At 41.7% G+C, this 22429-nt stretch overlaps 1 protein-coding gene across 5 annotated transcripts in view; it reads left to right on the top strand.

Annotated features, from left to right (window-relative positions):
* Nucleotides 1-2552: 2552 nt before the first annotated feature.
* The window catches only part of LOC131462598 (alpha-actinin-4-like), a 49259-nt gene continuing 29382 nt past the window's right edge, over nt 2553-22429 (top strand). For 4 of the 5 annotated variants that reach the window (XM_058633915.1, XM_058633913.1, XM_058633917.1 and 1 more), the window contains exon 1: nt 2554-2931. In XM_058633915.1, coding sequence (XP_058489898.1) covers nt 2806-2931 — 126 coding nt within the window. In that variant the 5' untranslated portion in view covers nt 2554-2805. Of the gene's footprint in view, nt 2932-22429 lie in introns of all 5 variants that reach the window. The other variant, XM_058633916.1, reaches the window with a different exon arrangement.

The following is a 22429-nucleotide window of genomic DNA, read 5'->3' as shown; positions in this document are numbered from 1 at the left end:
GAGAGATGTTTACAGGAGTGTGTCAGACAATTTTTGAGCTTCTGTATGTAAATGTGTACTTATTATTATTATTCCTGGGCTGCTCTGGTTATGTTTTTTTCTCCCCAGCTTTTCTTTTTCAAGATCAGCCTCCACAGTGACCCTGACCACAGGGAATATTATGAGAAGCGATTGTTTGCTGAAGTCTGGTATGTGTAAATATCCGTCTCCAGCATCATTCTTTAAAGTGAGAATGGTCAGCGATACACATACCAGAGGTTTGTGTGTGTGTGTACTTGTATTTGTTACCTCTTCAGGAGCTTTCCTGCTATATAATCTGACCTTGTCAGGACCAGTAGTCCTCATAGAGACCAAAACCTGGACCTAATGAGGCAGAACCGTCTTTCTGAGGAACTGCTGAAGTTTAGGCTTAAGGTCAGGGTTGGGCATTGGAATTCTAATGAAGGTTGTGAGCAGTTATTCAAAGGTTATGGGTTTGTATCCCACTAAAGGTGACTCTAATTCCTCATTTTGGGACTAATAAAGGACTCTAGCTGTGCCAACTTGTGTGTGTGTGTGTGTACATATATATGTGTAAACTTATTTTTACCATGTAAAGAGCAGTACCAAAACCTGGTCCTACTGAGGCAGAACCTAATTTCTGAGGAAAGTTAAGGATAACTTATTTGGCTAAGGTAGAGTCCTGACATGGAGGGCGGGGTCTCACAAATCTGTTCACCGTCACATTTTTAGGGACTTATAAGGACAAACCGTACGTCCTGTTCCTGTAAAGCGAAGGCATATTTATGATGTGTGTGTGTGTGTGTGAGAGAGAGAGAGAGAGACGTTTAAGGGTAGTGTGTAATAATCACACATCAGCCACACCCTAACATGCTGTCTCTCAGATTTCCTTATTGCATTCATATAATACATTTGAAAGATTACACACCGAGGAGAGAGCTGACTTTCAGTTTGTAGTGCTGTCAGCTTTGTGACATAACATTTGAATAGTTCACCAACATACAGTATGGTGTATTTCCAGAAAGTAAGTTACTGATAGATAAATAACAGAAGTAAGGTTAAAGGTTACTGTTATTCATATTCAATAAAATATGACTTTTTTTCCATGTTGTTGTTGCATCAGGATCATCAGCTACATTTGAGACTCACTGCCTCCCTCCAGTCTCTTATTATGCACAGTTAATTCATAAATGGTTTGTTTCTGCAAATGAGTGCACAGCAGCAGGGGAATGATGATTCCTACCTGTTGTGACCAATCACAGAGCTGCTAATGGTTGCACTGAAGTCTATATGCTGCTCTGGGCTGTGGTGACACTAATCGACCAGGACAGCCTGAGCATGACCTACTTCTGTAGGTGGCTCCTGCAGACAGGACGGTCACTCTGAGCCCGGCAGATGTAATGGATGATACTGCAGTGCAGGCTCTCCTGTTTTTATGATGTCACTCCTCTGGGTCAGTGCTTCTAAAATGTTTGCATCACAACTCTTTATGGTCACAGGCTGCACACAAATCATCCATGAAAGGCTGATTTTCCCTGACTGTATGTTTTTTTTTTTTATTTCCACTCATCACGGGAGGCTGGGACACTTTCAATAATGCAGATGTTTGTTTCTCCCTTCAGCATCTTCTTAACATACATTTGTTTTAAAGTCATTACCAGATATAATTGTCCCTGTAATGATTATTGTTTGTTCTACTTCCTTAAGTGGGTGTGGTTCTTGATGAAAGTGAAACCTCTTATGACACCTTCTCAGTAACTACTACTCCAACTACTGAGCAGACCCACTGGTACAGAGCTGAATGGAAACAAATGGTAACTGAAATGGCAGGAAAATGTCATTTACAGTTGCAAAAACACAGCACCGAAAAGCCTAGTTGGGATTTTAGTATCAGAATCAAGAATGTTTTATTGAGCCAAGAGGATTTTTGCAGTTTAATAGCACAATTGCTGAAAAGGAGGATTTTTTTTAAATAAAATGTTAAACTGTATGTAAAAAAAAACCTTTAGAATTGGAAACTAAGCTTCATGTTAGAGGATGATTTATGTATTTGTTTCATATGGAAGTTCTGAAACTTCACTGGTCAAACACTTGAATAGTTTTCAGAGTTCTGCAGCTATAATATTTCACATTTATAACACGTCGTTGTGTCAGCAGCTCACGTACAAACGCGACCTGAATATTCATAAGGTGTCTGGGGCTGGTAAGGCTGCATGGGATTTACACAGATACATACATTTATAACAGGAAGACGTCGATGACGCCTTCAAAATAAAATATCATCGCTTCATTTGAGAAAACCAAGTTTTTAATTTAATTCTTATCACCCAGTGTAACACTTGACGTAGAATTAAATATTCATGAAAAACATATAAAAAATAAAAATAATCAGATTTGTTTGGCTGGTTTGATCAAAATGTGGCTTAATGAAAAGAAGGAAAAAATAGAGGTGGGTGAGTATGGCATCTATCTATCTTATTGTGAAGGGTCGAACCGGAAGTTCCGCTGCTCACCACGGGCAGCTTGTCGGTTCTTCCCGGCAGCCTCTCGGTGCAGAGGAAAGCTTTTCTTCTCACAGCGGCAGCGGGGCTTTCTCACCGCACACACCGGCTATTCATCACAGGAAACCGCGCACTCACGGCCCAGAAAACAAGGACACTTTCTCGGTCGTGTACCCTCCCCGTCCCTCCTTTCAGTTTTGGGACGTTGTTGCCTCCCTCCCCATTTTTTTTTAATTTTTTTTATTTAGTACGTTTTCCCTCTCTGTCAGTGTCTCTGTTGCGTACTCAGGTTTCTTCTGCTGACATGGTAGATTATCACGCTGCCAATAACCAATCGTCGTCCGGCGCAGTGCAAACCTACATGGAGCAAGAGAATGATTGGGACCGGGACCTGCTCCTGGACCCGGCCTGGGAGAGACAGCAGAGAAAGGTAAGTCGACCGGAGCCGTGCCAAGCTGGGCCGAATCTAGCCGGGCTGAGAGGAGGCGGTGGCGGCGGGCGGAAAGAAAATGGCAGGGGAGGGATGGGATGGGATGGGATTGGGAGTGGAGGTCAGAGCCAAAGACTACGGGCCTCGGATTTGCTCTATAAACCCCGCAGCTGCACCCACCACTGTCCCACTTTATGTCACCCATGTCCTCCTCACAGCCCGGCTCCCCCTCTCCTCGCCCTCTGCGTCTCTTTCCACTGATCACTCGCTGATTAGCTTCTTGTCTGAGACCGTGAATGAAAAAGTACGCGGTTGTAGCTGCTGTTTTTTTGCTTTCTGTCAAACGTGATTTATTCCCCCTCCTTCTCTCGCTCTCTGACCGGAAACAGGTCGCCCCATTGTTGCACGAAAACCTAAATAGTGATTGTGTGAGTGAAACGGCGTGTTTGTGAAGGGTGTAGTAGAAGCTTGGCCCACTTGTCTGCTGCTCCAAGGCTGATAAGATTGAGGCGAGGCTGACAAATCTGACTGATACCACCTGGTTCAAGGCCGATATTTAGACTCCGGGACTTTGATTTATCCAAGTCAAATTAAGACTAGGTCCATTCTACTACATTTTAGTTTGAAAAAGGTGATTTCATGTTAAAAAAGAGAAAAGGTTGTGTGTCCAGATGTGATCTGAATACATATTTACTGTAATTGTGTTGCTTAGTTTCAGAAAGTACTTCCTTTGAGTCAAATGGAGCCTTTCATTTACAGTTGATATTCAAGTTTTTATATAAGAACAACACCCAGGAAGTGAACGCAGAGAAATGTGTCAAAAACTCGGTCACTTTTTGTCTATTTAGACTCAAACACAGTCTCAGAGTTTTGAGCCAGCAGTGTTTTTTTATACTATCACTGTTGGGGCCTCTAAAATACAAGGCTAGGGTGGACAGAGCGAACGTTGAGTAAAAAGGAGTAGTATGGGTGTAGCCTGATGCTGATCTTCAGGTAGGGCAAGCACCTTAACACAAAGCAGTGCAGTTTTTCCGACGTTTATTTGTGTTCAGTTTAAAGTTGTGAAGGGTAACGTAGCACACGTCCATTCAGGCTGCTGTAGAAACATGTTGGTACAAGATGGTGGCCATCGTAAAGCAAGGCCCTTGTCTGGAGAACATAAAGTGGTTTATTCTATGCCTGGAAAGAAACCAATTGGTTTTTATTTGAAAGTGATTTATACAGCCATCGCCATCCAACCTCCCCACCCCATTTACTTTAAAGCTACACCGGGGTTGTCTAAATTCTATAGTGGAGAGTTGAACTGCACTGTTTTGCTCTGGTGAAACATAGCTTAAGTCATTGAAACAAATTCCAGACATTCTCAAGAACCTTTTCAAACCTCAGAGTATTAGAAGCATCACAGCTATGTTAACTATTCAGAAAATCCATGAGAGAGAACGACTGTAACATGTTTACAGATGCTTTGACAGACCAACACCTTCTCCACAAAATTCAGAACTATTACTATTGGAAAAGATGTTGTGGCTAACATGAGCAATGCTGCATTGCTGTGGTTATATTTGGTGTCGCATAGAGTCTGAAAATTTAAGCAGTTAAAAAATCTGCAGTAGAGCAAGTGGGCGTTCAGTTCTGTGCTGTGAAACACAGGAAAATCTGACACCAAACCACTTGGCACCACGTTGTGCACAGAGTCCTGTGTGTTTCTGCCTTTGGCCTAATACTACCCCAAACATCCCCACCGCTGTACTCTTCCCCCGTCTTCATCCAACTTCTCCTCATCCACCACTCTCCCCTTCTTGTCTTGTTTTTTTGTAATAGATGCTGCTGAGCTGTGATTGATGCCACTGTGTGCTGCAATACTTTACAACCTGTGTGCACTTTCCCCCAGGATGGCAATAAAAGCCAACCACTAAAATTTACTAGACTAAGGTGACCTAGTTTTTAACACAGCGTTTCTCCTTTCTCCTTCAGGCAGCCTCCATGCTGAATGAACATAGCCTCAAGTAGAAATCTCTCAAAAATTCAGACCCATCAAAGACATAGTGTTTTTCACACTGGCAATGTTTAAAGGGGACAGACGAGCAATCCTGATAAAATGTATATCATAAACATACCTTCATGACTTTACAACACCTCTGGTACATCAGATTTTTTATGCTGTTATGTCTCAAAAGGGCGTGGAGAGGCAGTATATCGAAGAGCAATTTGAAGAATCACTGCTCGACAGTGTGGAATGATTTGAGAGGGTGTGTATTTGTGTGTGTGTGTGTATTTGTGTTTGTCTGCTAACCAGGCTAAGCACCCTAATTGTTCACTAACCAGTCAGATGACTGGCATACCTTCCATTGGTGTGACAACATACCGACTTGCCAACATTGAAGTTTGCATATTCATTCGGCCACTCAGCGGTTTAGCCGTCATCATGAAACATTCCTGCCATTGATGAGAATCACACCTGGTATGTTCAGTCCTCAGTCGCTACCTGATGCCAGTTAAGTCAACTGTGCAACCTCTGCATATTTGTCTCACAGGGGTCAAAGTTTTTCTTCTCTAAAGGAAACTTTATCCTGCCAATCATTAACAGAGTGAGGCTGGTTGTGTAAACCTGGGCTGAGGTCCACTCCTGCATTCCCGACTGCACACTCATCAGTGGATGCTGATGGGTGTTTAGTGGACTGGGGAGGGGACAGGCTGGGGACACGTCCCACTGTAAAGTTTGAGCTGTCCTAGTCGCAGCGAGGCTGGGAGAACTAAAGGCGAATTCCTGCAGTGTATTCACGCTTACTGTGCCAGTTATTGCACAAAAGGGAGCAAACGCCTCCTGCAGGAACATCTAGGGAGAAGTGGATCTAATGAGTGTGGGAATGAGCTTGTCCTTGTAACGTGTATGAGGGGGCGAGTCTGTAAAGTCAGAAATGGGAGTGGTTTGTCAGTGGCAGGTTTTTCTATCACACTGACTTTTGCACATTCACCATGTTGAGTAACACAAGAGGGGGAAAAAAAAGACAGCACTGCCTCGTGTGTGTTTTCTCTCAGTACAGGGACGGGAAAAAGTGAGGAGGGAGCAGTCAGATGTCATGTGACGAAAGCCTCATTTGACATTTGAACTCAAAATACTGTGTAACTATACTGCAAAGATTAGAAACTTTTACACGGTAAAAAACATGATCCGCACAGGCAGAGCTCATCTGCCTTATCTGTTCAGTAGGAAGATATTTGGCTCCAAGTCTAGCTTGTTTTAGGAGTCTCTTGTCATTTGGATATTTCCGTGCTATGCAGAGTTGAACAGTGTGAGTGTGTGTTTGGCCTTTGGCAATGACTTTGTCCTTGCGGTGTGTTTCCAGTTGCGCATTTGAGCCACGTTTCTCAACACCCCAGAGTGGAGTGGACTGAGCCGCGCAGAGTCCAGTTAACAACAGTTTGTTACAGGCAAAGCTTCCCTCCTGACAAACATGTTATTAAGTCTCTGTGCTCAGGGATCCGCCACAGGTTCAGACATGTCAAAGTACGCTGTGACGCTATCATATTGTAACTCTCAGTGTGGCAGTGCTTTTAAGCGACAGTTAGGCTTGACATTCACTATTTATTGTGTCATGATTCAAGGAGAAAGTACAGTGAGGTGGGTGGATGAGGAGTAAAGTACACAAACCAAAGAGTCTGGCATAGAAGGCCTCATTTGTCAAGGTGATGCATTTTTGAAATCACCGGCACTTGTTCTGATATTCCCCTCTGATGCAGCTGTGTTAGGTTAGAAACTGTAGACGGTTGTCCTTCATGCAGCCAATGTTCAGTGTGTGGCCACTGTTAAATATGCAAATCAGAATAGTTGTGGTCCAAGCAAAATGTAACTAGATTCATATCAGAGTTGATGCTTTATTCCCAATCTTTAGTTTGCATCAGGAGTGTGCAACAGTAATCGTAGAAGCATTCCTCTCATAAAAACCAGCTGGGTTACAGTGTGCTGACTGACTGATGTCTTATCTGTTTTATCTGCCTTCATTTCTGTACATATACTGACGGCGATCTCAGCCTCTTTGCACGGCTGTGATGGAAACCGATTGTGATATAGACTCACAGCTGCACAGATTTGTAACATTTGTAAGAGATGGAAAGGTCAATGGAATAATGTGATTTTGTATGTGATGCTCTTTTCTTTAAAATGACCTCTGGTGGTCAGTTTGTGCCGGTTTTGTATGGTACGTAAAAGAAGAGGAAGTACACTTGAGCACTTTGTTCACAGTAGCTGACTGAGGAAGCGTACTTGTCATGGTGCATTAAATAAATGAATAAAAACAAATGAATTTTTGTTAATATTGACCATGTCGTGTACAAGCCTAAGCTATTTGCCTCATCTTAGATAGAGGATGCTACAGCACTGGGTTTAGGTTGGCTTCAGTAAGTTTTCTCCTGAACTTGATTGGGTTTAGTCTGAAAAATGTGGACTGGGCTATGTTCATTTGTGTTTATCATCAAAGAAATATTTTTGTTGCTGTTACAGTAGTTATTGTATGTCCAATGTCACAAAGTACAGAGATTTTGAGTTAGTCCACTGACCACCATTACCTCATCATTATCTTCACGAACATCACAGACAATTCTTTTTCCGTTGAAGTCGAGGTGGGCAGCAGGACACAGTGTTAGTTTGTTCTTTTAGCGCCCACTTTCACATGCTTTCTCAGTGAGCAGGCAGGCCGCTCTGGTTCAGATGGTCTGCGTTGGCTCAGTCAGGACAAGCAGCGAGTGACATTTTTTTTCCAGGACAAATGGACCAAACAATGCATCCTGCAGGCTTTACTACACTGGCTAAGATCTGGCTGAATAATACGCTGCCAGGCTACTTATTTCCTGCCAGTCGGCTTCCCTCATCCAAAACATTGTAAAGCATCAAGGCAGCTGAGACAGTCTGAAGAAGGTTGACCTGACTGTCTGCTTGGTAAACAACAATGGACAATAGTTTGTTTGTAGAGAGTGAAGGAAAGAAACAAATAGTGGTTGGTTGATTGATCTATTGTGTGTGTTTGTGATTGACTGCTGCTCTGGAGCTCAACCAACTGGACTAAGGCGAGAGGAAAATAAAAGCTGTTGTAATTTAGCAGATTAATTTAGTATTTATTTATTTATTGAGGTTTTTGTACACAGTATCATTGGTTGATGGAATTTTTATTGAAAGTTAAAAACTGACAAGACAATTAGTTCAGGAACAGGGGTGGAATTGTAGGTTACCTCATGATACAAGGCAATATGAGATACATGGAAGAATAATGTCGTAATACAGTGATTCTTAAATCGTTGATATATTGCACGACAATCATGGTGAGTGAGTCATCTTTGAACTGGAAAATTGTTGGTTCAATTCCTGGCTCCACTAGTCTACATGCTGATGTGTCTTTGGCCACGACACTTGAGCGTGCAAATGGGTATGAAAGATCTGATAGAAAATGTGGATGCCCTCAATGAACGTGTGATGAAATTAGAGTGAATGCCAAAGCAGTAGTGTCAAGCAGCTCTGACCATTTACCATTTTCCATAACACTGCATCATGACATCTGTCAAATTAACCAAACTAAGATGCCATTAAAAATGTTAAGTACAGGATTTGGCGAAGTTGCATTCTCTTCACTGCTATTTGCCAGTATCACAGTGTCAACGTCTTCAGCCTGTTAACATCTGTTCTGTTATGTCTGTGATAATCTCCACCACGAGGAGTAGTTGATCTGTGAGGAAATCTGTTAATGGTGCCATATTTTTAAAAATTAAAATATCCATATCTGGAGCCAGCATATTGGTACTCATATTTTAGGAGTCGGGACATGGATACGTTGTTATATATTTTGTCTTACCCCATTCAGGAACAAATTAGACTTTTAACAGCTTGCAAGAAAAGACGAACTTTATGACTTAATTGTTTTAACATTTTTTTTCCTAACCATGTATTTTGGGGTTGTGAGATAATGGAAGTTTAGTCTTTGGTCATCCCCTCACTGCCAGCTGATTCCAGGCCAGCTGTGGGAAAGCCCACTGCCTCAGCTGACCGCGGTCCAGAATCAGCTTGTGGACCTAAACAACGAAAGCAGTCAGTCAAGCAGACAGGCAGCGAGAGGACAGAGCACAGAGGAATGTAACCCCTCTCACCCCCCTTGTCTTTTTCTCTGTTCTGCCTTTGGTGGTGGTGAGAGAGCATGCAGGGGGAGACATTCCTTTGGTGGCCCATTATAGCCTGCTAGGCTAGTGGGAGGTGACTTTTTGCTAAAGGGGGGCGGGGTGTCCTGTTTTTTCTGCCCAACTAGGGGGAGGGGGGGGGGTGGGCGGGTGTAGTTTGTAGGATTGCAGATGTGGTCGGTGAGGTGGAGACGAGAGGGTGAATCCTCCTCTGGGCCTGAGTGTGCTCACTCTCTTGGGGGATGCTTTCATTTCCAGCCTGTAACAATGCGGCGGAAGTTATGGCGCCAAGTGTTGCTCTGAATATTGGTGTGCAGAGAAGTTTTCAGGCACCACCACCCTTTGTTTGAATGAAAACAGTGTGGCAAACTTGATTTCACTGTCCAGTCATTTGAGAGGCTGTGGCTACTGTGTAGCCCAGAGCTGTTATTGACGATGGCCGGCTGTAAGTCTGTTTGTGTGCTGAGGTGGTGAAGCCTAATGCGTTTCTCTTTCTAAGAGATTTCTTCACGGTCTGTTTCTCTCCCATTCTCCTTGTGCATGTTTCATTTTGGGGCAGAGAGGAGGACTCGGGTGCGTTCAAGTGTCACTGCAGCCACAAGTCTCTGGATTCAGTTTGTGGCTGATAAAACTTCAGCTCTCTCACTAACTGCGGGTGTTCACAGGCCTACATCTTTGCCATTGTGTATAGTCATGGGGATTACTAAATGGCATTTCCCTCTGATGAATTGAAATTGGCAACAACAAGGACTAAGAATTTCCTTTTGGTTGGCTGCCAATATTCTTGTTGATGGTTTTAGCAAGAAGCTCAGACCCCACCTCCCCCTCTTCACATGTCTCCAAGTGTGTCCTAAACATGGCTTTTAAAGGAGTATATTGACTTCATCTGCATCTCTTTTTGATCCACTTGCTGCTGCCTTTAAAGCACTTATCATTTAGCTGTCTATTCCCTTTCTTTTTGTCCAATAGTACTTTCAATAACTTTCCTCAAACTCAGAGGGCAAACGGCTGAAAGCTTGTGCTGAAACCATTTGATTAATATTACTTCTTGCTTTTAGCTTCACATATGTGTACACTTGTTGGCGATATTGTAAACTAAACTGATTATCTTTTAGTCAAATAACATTTTGAATATGTTGTCCAGGCCACAGAGGCCTTTCTCCATATGTAGATTAAACAGTTCATGCAATTAACTTGCTGCTGTTGTTGCAGTAACTACATAGTTTAATTTGTTGAGCTATTGTTGATGAGCTGATGCTCAGATCACTATTCTGGCAGACTCATGCCAGGGGGACTAAGGTAAGAAAATAAATGATCATAAAGCGAATAGACCAAACAATTTCCAAACTCCAGAAGAAGACGACGACAAAGGTAGAGACGGAGAATGTAAGAGCAAGAGAGAGCTGGGGCTATGACTTTTTCCTAAAGAGGTGTATTGGTTGTATACATGGAAATGCAAGGGTGGTACTTTGAAATGTTCCTACTCCAGCACCCGTTGTCCAAAATACTGGTTCTGTGTGGATAAAAAGCAGATCCGATAAAAACACTTTAACAGTTTTTCCTGATTTTGTTTTTCTGTCTGTGATTGTGTCTCTGTAACAACATGTGCGCTCTCATGCAGACCCAGTGCGTTTGAGAATGTGGAGGAGGCACTGTTTGTATGAAAGGGATGTGTGTTCAGGTGTTTGTGTTTAAATGCCTGTGTTTATGTGTGTGAGGTTGGGGGGACCATTATATTATGGGTCTTGGGGAGGGGGCGATGATTGCAGTTTTAAAGTGAGGTTTCGCCCTCCTCTAGCTTTCCAGCAGAGACCCATTAATGTGGGTTTGTCTGTCTGTGGCTGTTGGTAAACACAGTGCAATTAAACACCTACTGCACAGGTGTGTGAGTGCTTGAATTCGTTTACGATTTTTCCTGAAGTTATTGTGCATCATCTTTGGTTCATTTACCATACAGGGAAATATAACAGTGAAAATGACAAAGCTGCAGTTTACAATAGCCTCACATCACATCACACCCCCACCGTCTGTGGGTGTGTAATTTGGCTGCAGCTATGATGACAAAAAATAAATAACACCCTACTGTGTTCACCGCTGTGGTTTCCAGATCACACTCTGCACAGTGCTCTGAGACAATTAGTTTATCTGCAAATGTAAGATATGAAACAATATATCACCATTGTCACTGTGGCCATTTAATGAGATAGCGGCATGAAAATGTGCCAGTGTTGTACATCCCCAGCTTTGTGAACCTGTTGTCTAATGTGTCTTTAACTATCTCTGTGGACACTTTCCTCTCAGTGCCGTCTCCATGGCTGCACAGTGCAGATAGTGTTCATACATGTGTCTGCAAGGCTGCAGCCTCTCTCTGCTTACAGGGCTATGTATTTTTGGCAACAGCCCTTCACAGCTCTGCTGTCTTCCTGCAGCATAGAGAACGATAGTGTGTGCGTGGTCAAATTCAATGAAAACTAGATATAGAACTAGAAGATAGAAGCAACTGTGTTAAATCTTGTTTTTACTTCTACTCTGGTTTGTCTTCAGAAGTCATTGTAAATGCAGTTAATGCAACCAATAGATATGCATTGCCTACACAATCACACTTTTTTCCACCTCTTTATGAAAAGCATATGAAGGTGTTGGTGGGCGAGCTGCTGCTTGCTGTTTAGATGTTGCTCTTGACCAATGTGAGATTTATTTTTAGATGATTGGTCTTATTGTTCTTCCTGTGTAGCTCACATTAAATATATTCTATGTAATCCTCTGTGTCCCTTTGCTGTTGACTATAAAAGGTGTGTGTGTGTGTGTGTGTGTGTGTGTGTGTGTGTGTGTGTGTGTGTGTGTGTGTGTGTGTGTGTGTGTGTGTGTGTGTGTGTGTGTGTGTGTGTGTGTGTGTGTGTGTGTGTGTGTGTGTGTGTGTGTGTGTGTGTGTGTGTGTGTGTGTGTGTGTGTGTGTGTGTGTGTGTGTGTGTGTGTGTGTGTGTGTGTGTGTGTGTGTGTGCATGCTGAGGATGTATTTTTCAACATCTGAAATTGTCCTCGATCTAATCGGTCAGTGGGACAGTTCAGCAACATCTGCTGGAGTGGACAGACCCCCGCCCCCCACGACTCAACAAAGAGATTATCTCCCACATCTCATTGCCAGATTACACGCCAATATGCCATCAAAGTAGGAAATGATACATGTAGCATATCATACGTATGAATGTGGCTGCAGATTTCTTTGAGTTTGGTAATGAATTGTTAGTGGGAATGGAGACACCAATAAGAGAACTTGTATCATATGTATCAAAGTTAGTGTCATCAATATAATCTATAATGTTTCATTGTTCTCATTTGCAGGAGAGATTATCTTGCCTACACAGATTTAGGGTAAAAGTGGACCAGAGGATTATGTCTTTAAATCTACCACACTCTTTCACCCCATAGTCAGGTATGGAATGTCAGCATGAAGACAACAATCTCACTGGTTAGTTCAAATTTGAGCTTGTTCGCCTGACAAGCACTGAAAATATTTCCTCATTCATCTCATTCTCCTTTCATTCTATCTCTTATCCTTTCAGATAATATAGAAATGAAGCCAGTGTCAACATGACAGTTTAAAAACAAACAAACAAAACCCCTCATTTGTGCCTACATGGGTTTGATAAATGTTGCTTAGCTGCAGGAGTTGTGCAACCCTTCTTATCACTGGTTGTGTAATATGTGAAATACATGTCATTTGAGGTTGTCATTGGCTCCAGAGTGTGATGGGTTGATTATTTTATTTGTTTGTCTGTTTTGGATTTCGATGCACTTAGTTTCATGTGTGTAGCCTCATTGTATCGAAGCTCGTAATGTATCGTATAAAGACTCCTGAAGAGTCTGCTCAAGTCCTCAAGAACTGACAAAGTAATGCTTTTACAGATTCAACTTCCTCAAACTAAAGCACCAGCATGTAACTTCTGTCGCTGCCCCAAGGAATTCTGAGTAATTACCAAAACACTGCTGGTGTCTCCATGTGATGTATGTCTTTGTGATTTTGCACCACCCCTACCCCACCACTACCAGTTGTAATCAGCATCTATTTTGTGAAACTCCTCAACAGACAGGTTTTTATCAGTAGAATCCACTTGTGAAACTTGTCTTGCCATTATCAGGTCAATTATTTCCATTTATCTTCCTTTACATGTGATATGTTGCTGTTGTGTTTCTGCCTTGCCACCATCACTTGTGATGTAAACGCAATGCGGGCAGTGCAGAATGTTTCCAGGTGTCACAAGATTAAAATCACCTCTACACTGAGAGTCGTTTCAACTCATTTGGCAATAACTTGAATGAAAAAAACTTTCAGTTGTATTTAAAAATGAGCTTTAATTAGATGCCATGTAGAATGTTAAAAAATGTAAACATGAACAGGATGACTAGCATAGATCAAAAGCACGCAGAACTAATGTATAATCTTGGTTTTCTTCTGTGCATCCACATACACATGGCAAACCACGTTCTTCTTCTAATAATAATAATGTTGTTCCAGAATTATCCTTGATGCACTTGTGCATGCATGGCCACACCTAAACAGGTTCTTCTCCCTCTGGGCTGGGTGTGTGAGTGACAGACGGAGCACAACAACAGGCAGTCTGGTAGTAAAGGCTGAGCTGGGACACAGTAAGTCGTCATGCTATATCTGGGACATGTGTGTGCACACTCAGCAGGCATCTGGAGGGGATGTTGGGCTGATTTAGTTAGTGCTACGTTCATTCTGAGAGTCACACATCTGTGATCGCCGACCACACCAGGCCACAATGAGGCCAGCTTTAAACAGTCACTCTGATCATCTACAGTTCTTCTCCAAACGGTTGCCACTGCAGGATTGTTCCACCCTCAACCATTAAAAATTAATAATTAAAGATTAATAATCTATGTTCAAGTTCTGCTGGATGATGCAGCTACTTGACAGTAACACTGGGCTTGGTATTAAACCTTCATACTTTTTCAGAATGAATGTGATTATCAACCCTCACTATCAGAATCTGACAAACATCAAACCCTGGCACTGAATGTTTGATTTAAAAAAAAAACAACCAAAAGCAACATCAGTGTTTGCCTTGTTTTCGCTGTCTCTTGCGTAACATTGTATGTTATTTATTTGCCATTTGTGACCTGATTAGACTTATAGATATTTTTATTCCAGTCCAGTTTGCATTTGTCTTGTGAAAACTGTCTGAATTTGCTCCGGGAATCACCCGCTGGCAATTGTAGGTATTGACAAGAGTTTGTTGTGGTCTCATGGCAAAACCCTCTATCCTTCACAATGAGTTTTCAAACATTGTAACACAGGTGACGGTGAGCAGACAGACCACAGTTCAAACTATGTGTGTGTGCTTGTTTCCTCTGCGGCTATCTCTGATTTCCTCAACGAGCGTCTGTTGTATTATTTAAGAGCTTTCTAACTGGGGCATTGGGTGAAGAGGAGAGGCCTTCTGGGAAACACACACATGCATACATGCTCACAGTGAGTGTACATACAGTTATTTAAAGTGCATTTCTGTGAGATGTGCAGCCAACACAATAGAGATAAAAGTGTTTTGTGATGTTGCTTGAATTTGACTCTTTATAGATATGCACTGCGAATGCTAACTTATTTCAATTTACTCACCATAAACAAAAGAAAACACAACACTTCTTAAATACTATTGCTCCAGAAAATGATTTCTGACATTGAAACGGTACAAATAAAAACCTCATAATACTGATATTAAAAAAAAAAAAAAATCGTAAGAACACAACAACAGAACGAAATTGTGAAAACCGTCATTAGTTCAGATGATTTATGTAGAACCTTTTCAAAGGGTTCTGTACATGAGGAGCAGGAACATGGATGAATGGATGAACGAAGCAACCAGTGTTGGTTTCAGTGCATATAACAGCAACATTAAATATTTACTGATTGTGCATGGCCTTCAGGTTTCCTGTGCTGCTCTCATTTAGAGCGTGCACGTTCTGCTCGCAAGAAAATCCTACTGTAGCAGCACTACTTCTCTGCCTCTCTCGTCTTTACCACAGTTGTTAAGGAAACAGGCTCAGAATAAGAAGTCTCTAGAGTGTGTATGCTGCTATTTTGAGGAGTTTGCTTTTGACCATTGGTGTTGTAATGCCAAATTGTTTTCTCTGTGTGTGTGTGTGTGTTTGTGCTATATAGTGGTTTAGCTTGGGGCTCTGTCTACTCAATGTTGGGATGCTTCTCCGGCATCAGCCTTTGTTGATCCTCTTCATAACTTCAGTCTGTTTTCGTTTTGAGCTCCCTGTGAGACTCCACGCCTAGAGCTTCTATGGGGAGACAATGGATGGGTGAAGGTTTTCGTTCAGGGCTGTGGAATCACATCTAATCAGTGTTTGAGCTCAAATATGATGATGCTGGAATGATTGGTCAGTCTCTGGTCATGGGGCATATTTCCCCAAGGCTGGAAACGAACTCTAGATCAGTTGCAGACGTCTGGTTCTAGACCACTTTGTTCTCATTACACTGAAGTATATTTATACCCCAGCTTTAATGTGACTTTGTGTTTTTTTACACTGTATCTGAATATTTTGGCTCTTGTTCATCTTAAAAACTAAATAATCTGATATTCTTCTGCACCAGGTGAAATAAACATTTAAAACACGTTTTTTTGGGGAGATTATGCAGCCTGTATGTGTAAGACAGTATTGAGACGCACATGCAGGCCAGCAGAGAAATGCACTGAGCTTGAGACAGATGGCTGAGGAACACTTACTGCAGGTTCACTGCCAGTTTATGCAGCTGAAAGGACAGACGATCCAGATACACTGCTCCTGCTGAAGGCCTCGGGGTCCGAAATGAAAATGGAAAACGGGAGGATTCTTTTTGTCTTCCCTGGTTTTTCTGTTGTTGCGTCTCATATTTTACCCAGTGACAGCAGTGAGAGCAGAACATCTTTCCAGGAGGTGGTAACATGAAGAAGATGGAATAATAAATATTAAATGGAGTTGGCTATTGATAAATCTGACTACTGGCCTCATCAAAGCTGAATTTTCTGAATAAGACGGTAGCTCTGGTGGAAACATATGAGACAGGGATGGAGTGACTTGAGTTGTTGAGTGTCTGCAGAGCTGTGTTCATTCTCCTCTTTCAGCTGGAGAGAAAGAAAGAAAGAAAGGGAGGCGCTGAGGTTTCTGTGGTTCCAGATATAAAGTCACCTCTCTGGCAAACAGTCAGGTGTGGCCTTTGAGGTGTGTTTGACTCCTGCCTTAATGTGCCAGATGACAAATCAAGACAGAAGGGAATTACTACAGCCAATTGTATATTCTTCTTTTCTTCTTTTTATTTGGCATTTGCCTTTGTTTGATTTGACAGGTTAAACACAAGCATTCAAGTTGCCCGTCTGTCCATACAGAATAATTTGTCGTTTTATCTTAGTTGTCAGTTGACACAGTTGTCATCTTCATGAAAGTATTTATTTATTCATTGTATAAAAAAAATTCCATTTGAGCTGTTGTTGCATTTAAAAACCAGAGTTGACATTTCAGTCAAACCAGCAGCTACAGCAGAACGTTGCCTGCTCTGCTGCTCGTCTTAATGTGAGTCAGGAAAGTCCTCTTCCCTCACCGGCACCGGCCACGAGCCTCCTCTCCTGTCTGATCCAATCAAAACTAGCCCGAAGAGGATTATTTAGCTACCGTTCCATCAGCTAACAAAGACTCCTCTGTTGGCTGTCCTCTGATTCACAGCGCTGTAGGGAGTGCACAGTGGCATGCATGTAGGGTGAACGCAGACCCTGGTACCCTGCAGCAGCTTCACAGCAGAACAGTCTTCTCTGTTGTATGTGTGAATGAGCTCAGCACTCTGGTTTTGACACCGCTGTAGTGGAGACACGACGACTCAATGCTGTAGTGTGAGAGTCGTGCTGCGTTGTTTCCTGCCGAGTGTGCCGTTATAGCAGGACTGCAGTTTCTGTGCTGACACGTTTGAACACAAATACAGTATTTGCTATTGATGTGGTATTAACAGTATTAGTTGCATTTCACACCTTCCAAAATGTAAGAGGCTGTTCCCTGGGCCAGGTCTCACCACTGACATCTCAAATCCATTTGATTCTGAATCACAAAGTCTCTCTTTCGATTTATTCTTCAATATTTAGTTTCCAATCTTTGCTTAGAGATTAAAGGGATTCTCTGAGAACACGTCTGTCCTTTTAAATCCAAAATGAAACCAGACATCTGCCTTTAGGCTTGGTGGTGCCTTCAGTGGAGCTCCTGGTGGTCACTATTCCCTTGCGTAGCTTCATCTGGTAGGACCAGCAGTGGAACACTACCCACAGAGAACAGGCATTTATAAGTCAACAGTGTTTTTTTTTCGTATTCAGTCAGAATTTTTTTTTTAAACCCTGCTTAAGCTAAACACCCCCAAGACAGGGGTTTTGGTTCTAAAATGGAAGCTGTGATATCCGTCTAAGTCTGCATCTTTTAAAAAGCAAGGGAAATATCACACTCACACGGCCACTACTGTAGTGCAACCAAAAATCTAATTTGAAAGCAGAGATGCAGAACCACTTGCTTTAATGTGTGAAAAAATGAGAAGTGCCGATTTCACCCAAAGAATTCTCCTTATTCTTTAAAGTGGAAGGAACTAGTTGAAACTTGTTGTGCTTTAATATGTGTGTGCAAGAGGAAGTTTTTTTTTGTGCGTGTGTTTTTTTTTAACTTCTTCCTCTTATTTCTTCACCACACTCCTTTGACTTCCACCAATGGCAGTTATTCAGAATAGTCAGAATCACTCCCCTCACTCTAGGGATGGATATTTTTAGGATTTTATCGATATCAATACAAATATCGTAATGCTTATTGATGCAGATACTTATCAATACTTTTATTGATACTTTTCTATAATTTGATGTTGAGGAAGTGAGTCCATACTTTGGAGTGCTGATTTTTATGATGGCTGGAGTAAACAACACAGTGCGATATATAATATAACATATTATCACTGTCAGTCCAGACATATTTCAGTATCAATTTAACTGTATACTGTAGTTACATGCTATGTCTCATTTGTTTTTGTCATAGTTTCATAGTTGGTGCAGCTGTTTATTCATACTGGATGCATAGTTGTTTTTCTTTCAGACTGATGGAAGGGCTTAAGAGGGTCAGATTGTCACTGAATCACTGTCTGGACATGCTTCTGCAATCCATGCACATGGCATGAAGATCACTGTATGAAAAAGGTTTGGGAGGAGTGTGTTGTTGTATAAATGTGAGTTTGGGCAGTGTGTGGGTTCATGATCATCCCTGTGAAACCATTTTAGGTTTTGCAAGTTGTTTGTCTGTCAGTGTGAGGATAAAGAGTGAATCCTACAAACACTGTATGAAAGACAGATGCTGTTTACATTCTAGGTCTCGGGGAATTTCTCTCTTTTTTTTCTATGAAATTTAATCAAACAAATTGTTGCTGAATATAATTGTTAGTTACAGTGATATATGCTGCAAACAGACAGCAGTTTCCTTCTAGTAGCATCACAGATGTTTGAATGAAACCGTCTGACTGGAAACCCCTGACCGCTACTCTCTGATGTGACACTCTCAGCGGTTGATTAATGTCCATTTGTGTGGTGATTTGCTTTGGCATCCGCCTGACTGTGTGTGTCAGACAGGAGTACAGCCAGTGAGTCATGAAGCCATAGAGGGCAGGGTGAGCTCTGGAATGTGTGACAGATCTGTGTGAGTGTACTTGGATTTGTTACCTCTTTTAGGACCTTTTCTAGTATAAATCTTGACCTTGTCAGGACCAGCAGTCCTCAAGGAGACAAAAACCTGGTATTAATGAGGCAGAACCTGGTTTTTGAGGAACTGATTAAGTTTGGGGTTAAGATATGAGTAGTGGTTAAGTTAGGGTTAGGCAATCACCAATTTTGTATATGGTTTGAGATAACACTTTGTTATCGCTGTCCAAATGAATTGAAGTCAGTGCAGTGTCCTAAGACGAATAGCTGGACAAACCTCTGTGTGTGTGTATGTGTTGCATGGGTCATCAACAAGTGCAAACAATGTGTTGCTCCTTGTACTGGATCTGGACCCTCTTTCAGCTCCTTTTTTACGAGGTCTCCTTCCTTCCTCCCTCCCCCTTCCTCCTCTCCTAATGACTCGCGACTTCAGGAAGTCTCTGAAAAGTCTGGAAACAGTTTGCATGATTTAACAACATGACCTTATCTCATCTCATCACATTTTTCCCGCCATTAATCCCCCCCCCCCCAAAAAAAAAAAAACCAAAAAACCAAAAAACGTGACTGTCCCAATTTTATTACAACAATATCTTAATTTCCGCAGTAATTGAATATCTTAAAAAAAAAATGTTGATCTGCGTCCTGTCAGTTCAAATAAGACAGCCAAACTCTTGTGTGACAACCAAACTGTCAAAAAGTCTGGAGAAAACCATCGTGTTTTTGTTCCATTTTCATTGACCAAATAAAGTGAGAAACCTGCAGTAATTAACCAAAGCTGGAAGGTGCTTGTGCTGAGCAGTAGCACTTTAAAAATGTTTTATTTCTTTATTTCATTAACCTGCCATCTCACTTCCTGTGTGTGTTGCCTTTCCTGTTTGTTTCTGCTGCTTCATAGGAAGCAGTGTGTGAAGAAAAGAAGGTGTTTGTGTGTGTGTGTCATGTTTCACATTCCTGCACTTCAGTGTACACACACACTGCAGAAATGTAACTTAAAAGGATCAGTAGTGTGATCCTGAAAGTGTATGTTTGTCTACTTAAAAGTAGAACATCTTAAAACATCTTAAAAGCCTTCATTCTTATTCAATTGTAGTGTGTGTGTGTGTGTGTGTGTGTGTGTGTGTGTGTGTGTGTGTGTGTGTGTGTGTGTGTGTGTGTGCGTGTGTGTGTGTCAGCGGGGGGTGGTTGTGCACCTTGCTGCCCTGTTACATCACAATTGTCGCTGTGACAAGCAGTTGAATACGTTGCCTTATAAGGTGAAAGCGTACAAGGAGGAGGGACAGGAAGAGCCTGTTACCGTGACAATGCTGTCAGCTGCCAGGCAACAGGGCCAGCCTGAATCTCCCGTTTGGCCACATTTTTCTTTCACCCACATACCCACACACACTTGTTCCTCTTCATTTTCCATCTTTAATCTTAATTTGTCTCTCAAGTGATGTATGATTCAATTATTTAATGGTGGTGGTAATTAGTTTTGAATTTTTGGAAAATATTTTGTGCATTTTCAGTCTTTGTTGTCTGCGTTTCCCACATATTGTCATATTGCTATTGTTATGAGTTTTGTACGAGATCGACTCACAAGCAGCAAAAAACTCAGAATGCCACTTTGGTCGAAATGCCTAGAATGATGATTAATAGCTGTTGAAATGTTGTGCTTCTAATAACACACACACACGATTTTCAGATCTGCTTTTAGTTGTTTTCTTCCCATGTTTCTTTTCTTTCTCCACCCTCTGTTCTCTCTTTCTTTCCTTGTACCAAGAACATCATGGCGATGGAAGCCGGTCAACCTCCCATCATCTTAATTTCGAGCTGTGTGTTTGGTTTTAGCTGATGAAGCTAGATGAAGTGATGCTGCCAGCTCAGCTGCTTTTGTCTCGTGTCTCTGGTGTGTAGACAAGTTTATTTTTGACCCTATAATAATTAAAATTACCCAGAGCTGCTTCTGAGTAACTCTGTCTCGGTTGCTGAGTTTAGCACTTACTCATTTTTATCTATAGTGGCGTATTCTCATGCAGAAGCAGACTCACACACTTGACAGTGATGAGGAAAGACGAAGCATTTTATAGCGTTTAAAGATTTGTCTAATATTTGTAGAAGGTTGAATTGCCCTGTGACTTTTGCCTCTTGATGTGTACAGTCTCTCATGCTTGTACTCTGATAACGACTTCTCCTTTTTGACCAATAACTTCCTCTTAACATGCTTCAGTTATTTCAAATGTTTTTTATCAGTCACTCTTTCAAAAAGACTCATTAGTATGAAGAAAACCTCTTCAGGAGAAAAATACCCAACTCCAACTCTGTCGGTTTACGACACATTTCCCAAAAACAAAGGCCTGTGTTGTAAAATAGTCGCGTGACATTGCAGAGACAATAGTCCTCATTATCAAACTGAAAACTAACTCTGGACATATACTGGTCTGTGGTCTGTATTGATTGCACAGGTTTTGTGTAGCAGAGAAGTTTGGAGAAATGTTGAGATTAATTGATCAGACATACACATTATCAGAAAGATAAAATTGGTGTGCCGTGGATTCATAATGTCAGATGTTGGCACGTCAGATTTGTTTAATAGAAGCTATTTTTGTTTATATGTATTCATCGAATAAAAAGCAACACAACTCAAGAGTCCAGTGCGATACAGATTACTGTGATGTGTGTGTGACTGTCTGAGCTGATCCTCTTGTTTAATATGAAGGTGATGATGAGCAGTTAATGTGGCAATGTCCAGCAGATAGTGAGTTGTCATCATTTATCATGATATTATCATCACACATTTATTTTAAGCGCTCACTCCCTCCCTCCTGACATTTAGGGTTACACTCTGAGTCTACATCCACACACACACACACACACATAGAGAAAATAACTTTCACATGTTTCCTGAAACACACAGTTCATAAAACAGTTCAGCTCTATTCAGCCCAAACAAATTCCCATAATAATTGAATCTCTTGATATTTTTCTGCTGGTCTCACACAGACTCGATTGCAGCCTGCGTGTTGTCTCGTGCACCACACTCGGCATCATCTCAATGTAATTCTGAGCCTAAACAAATCCCGTTAACATTGAATATTGTACGAGTGGGTTTATTTATAAAAGTACTAGATAAACAGTGATTTCCAGTTTAAAGCTGTTTAACATGTCAGGTTTATCAGGTGTTCCCCATTTTCCCCAGTAGTTGCACATCTTAAAACACCTTATCATGCATCACGTATACTAAAATGTGTGTTTGTGTAGTTTATCTCTGGTTCGTTGTCACACACTCTGTGCCTGAGAAACATGCTAACATATTTATCTTAAGTTGGATACTGAAAACAAACACCTTTAGCTGCTGTCATTCAGTTTGGTGTCGAGAGAGCTGCAGGCCTTTTAACACAACTGGTGGATTGGTTTAGTTTCCTCCTGCCTGCTCTGATTAACAACATAACCACAGAACTGTCCTGGAGATCTGGAAAGATTCAGCCAGCAGTAAAAAAAAAAAAAAAAAGGCCGACACAAACAGCTGAGGCCTGGCCCTGCCAACTGCTTTCAGGCCTGCCAAACTCCTGATTGGGACTGTAAAAAAACACACACACACAAAAGTGTGGATGTAATAATAATGACCTCATCTCATTCAGTGA

The sequence above is a fragment of the Solea solea genome, chromosome 7 (genome assembly GCF_958295425.1).
Source record: "Solea solea chromosome 7, fSolSol10.1, whole genome shotgun sequence".
NCBI classification, from domain to species: domain Eukaryota; kingdom Metazoa; phylum Chordata; class Actinopteri; order Pleuronectiformes; family Soleidae; genus Solea; species Solea solea.
This window is presented reverse-complemented; position numbering and strand designations above follow the sequence as displayed.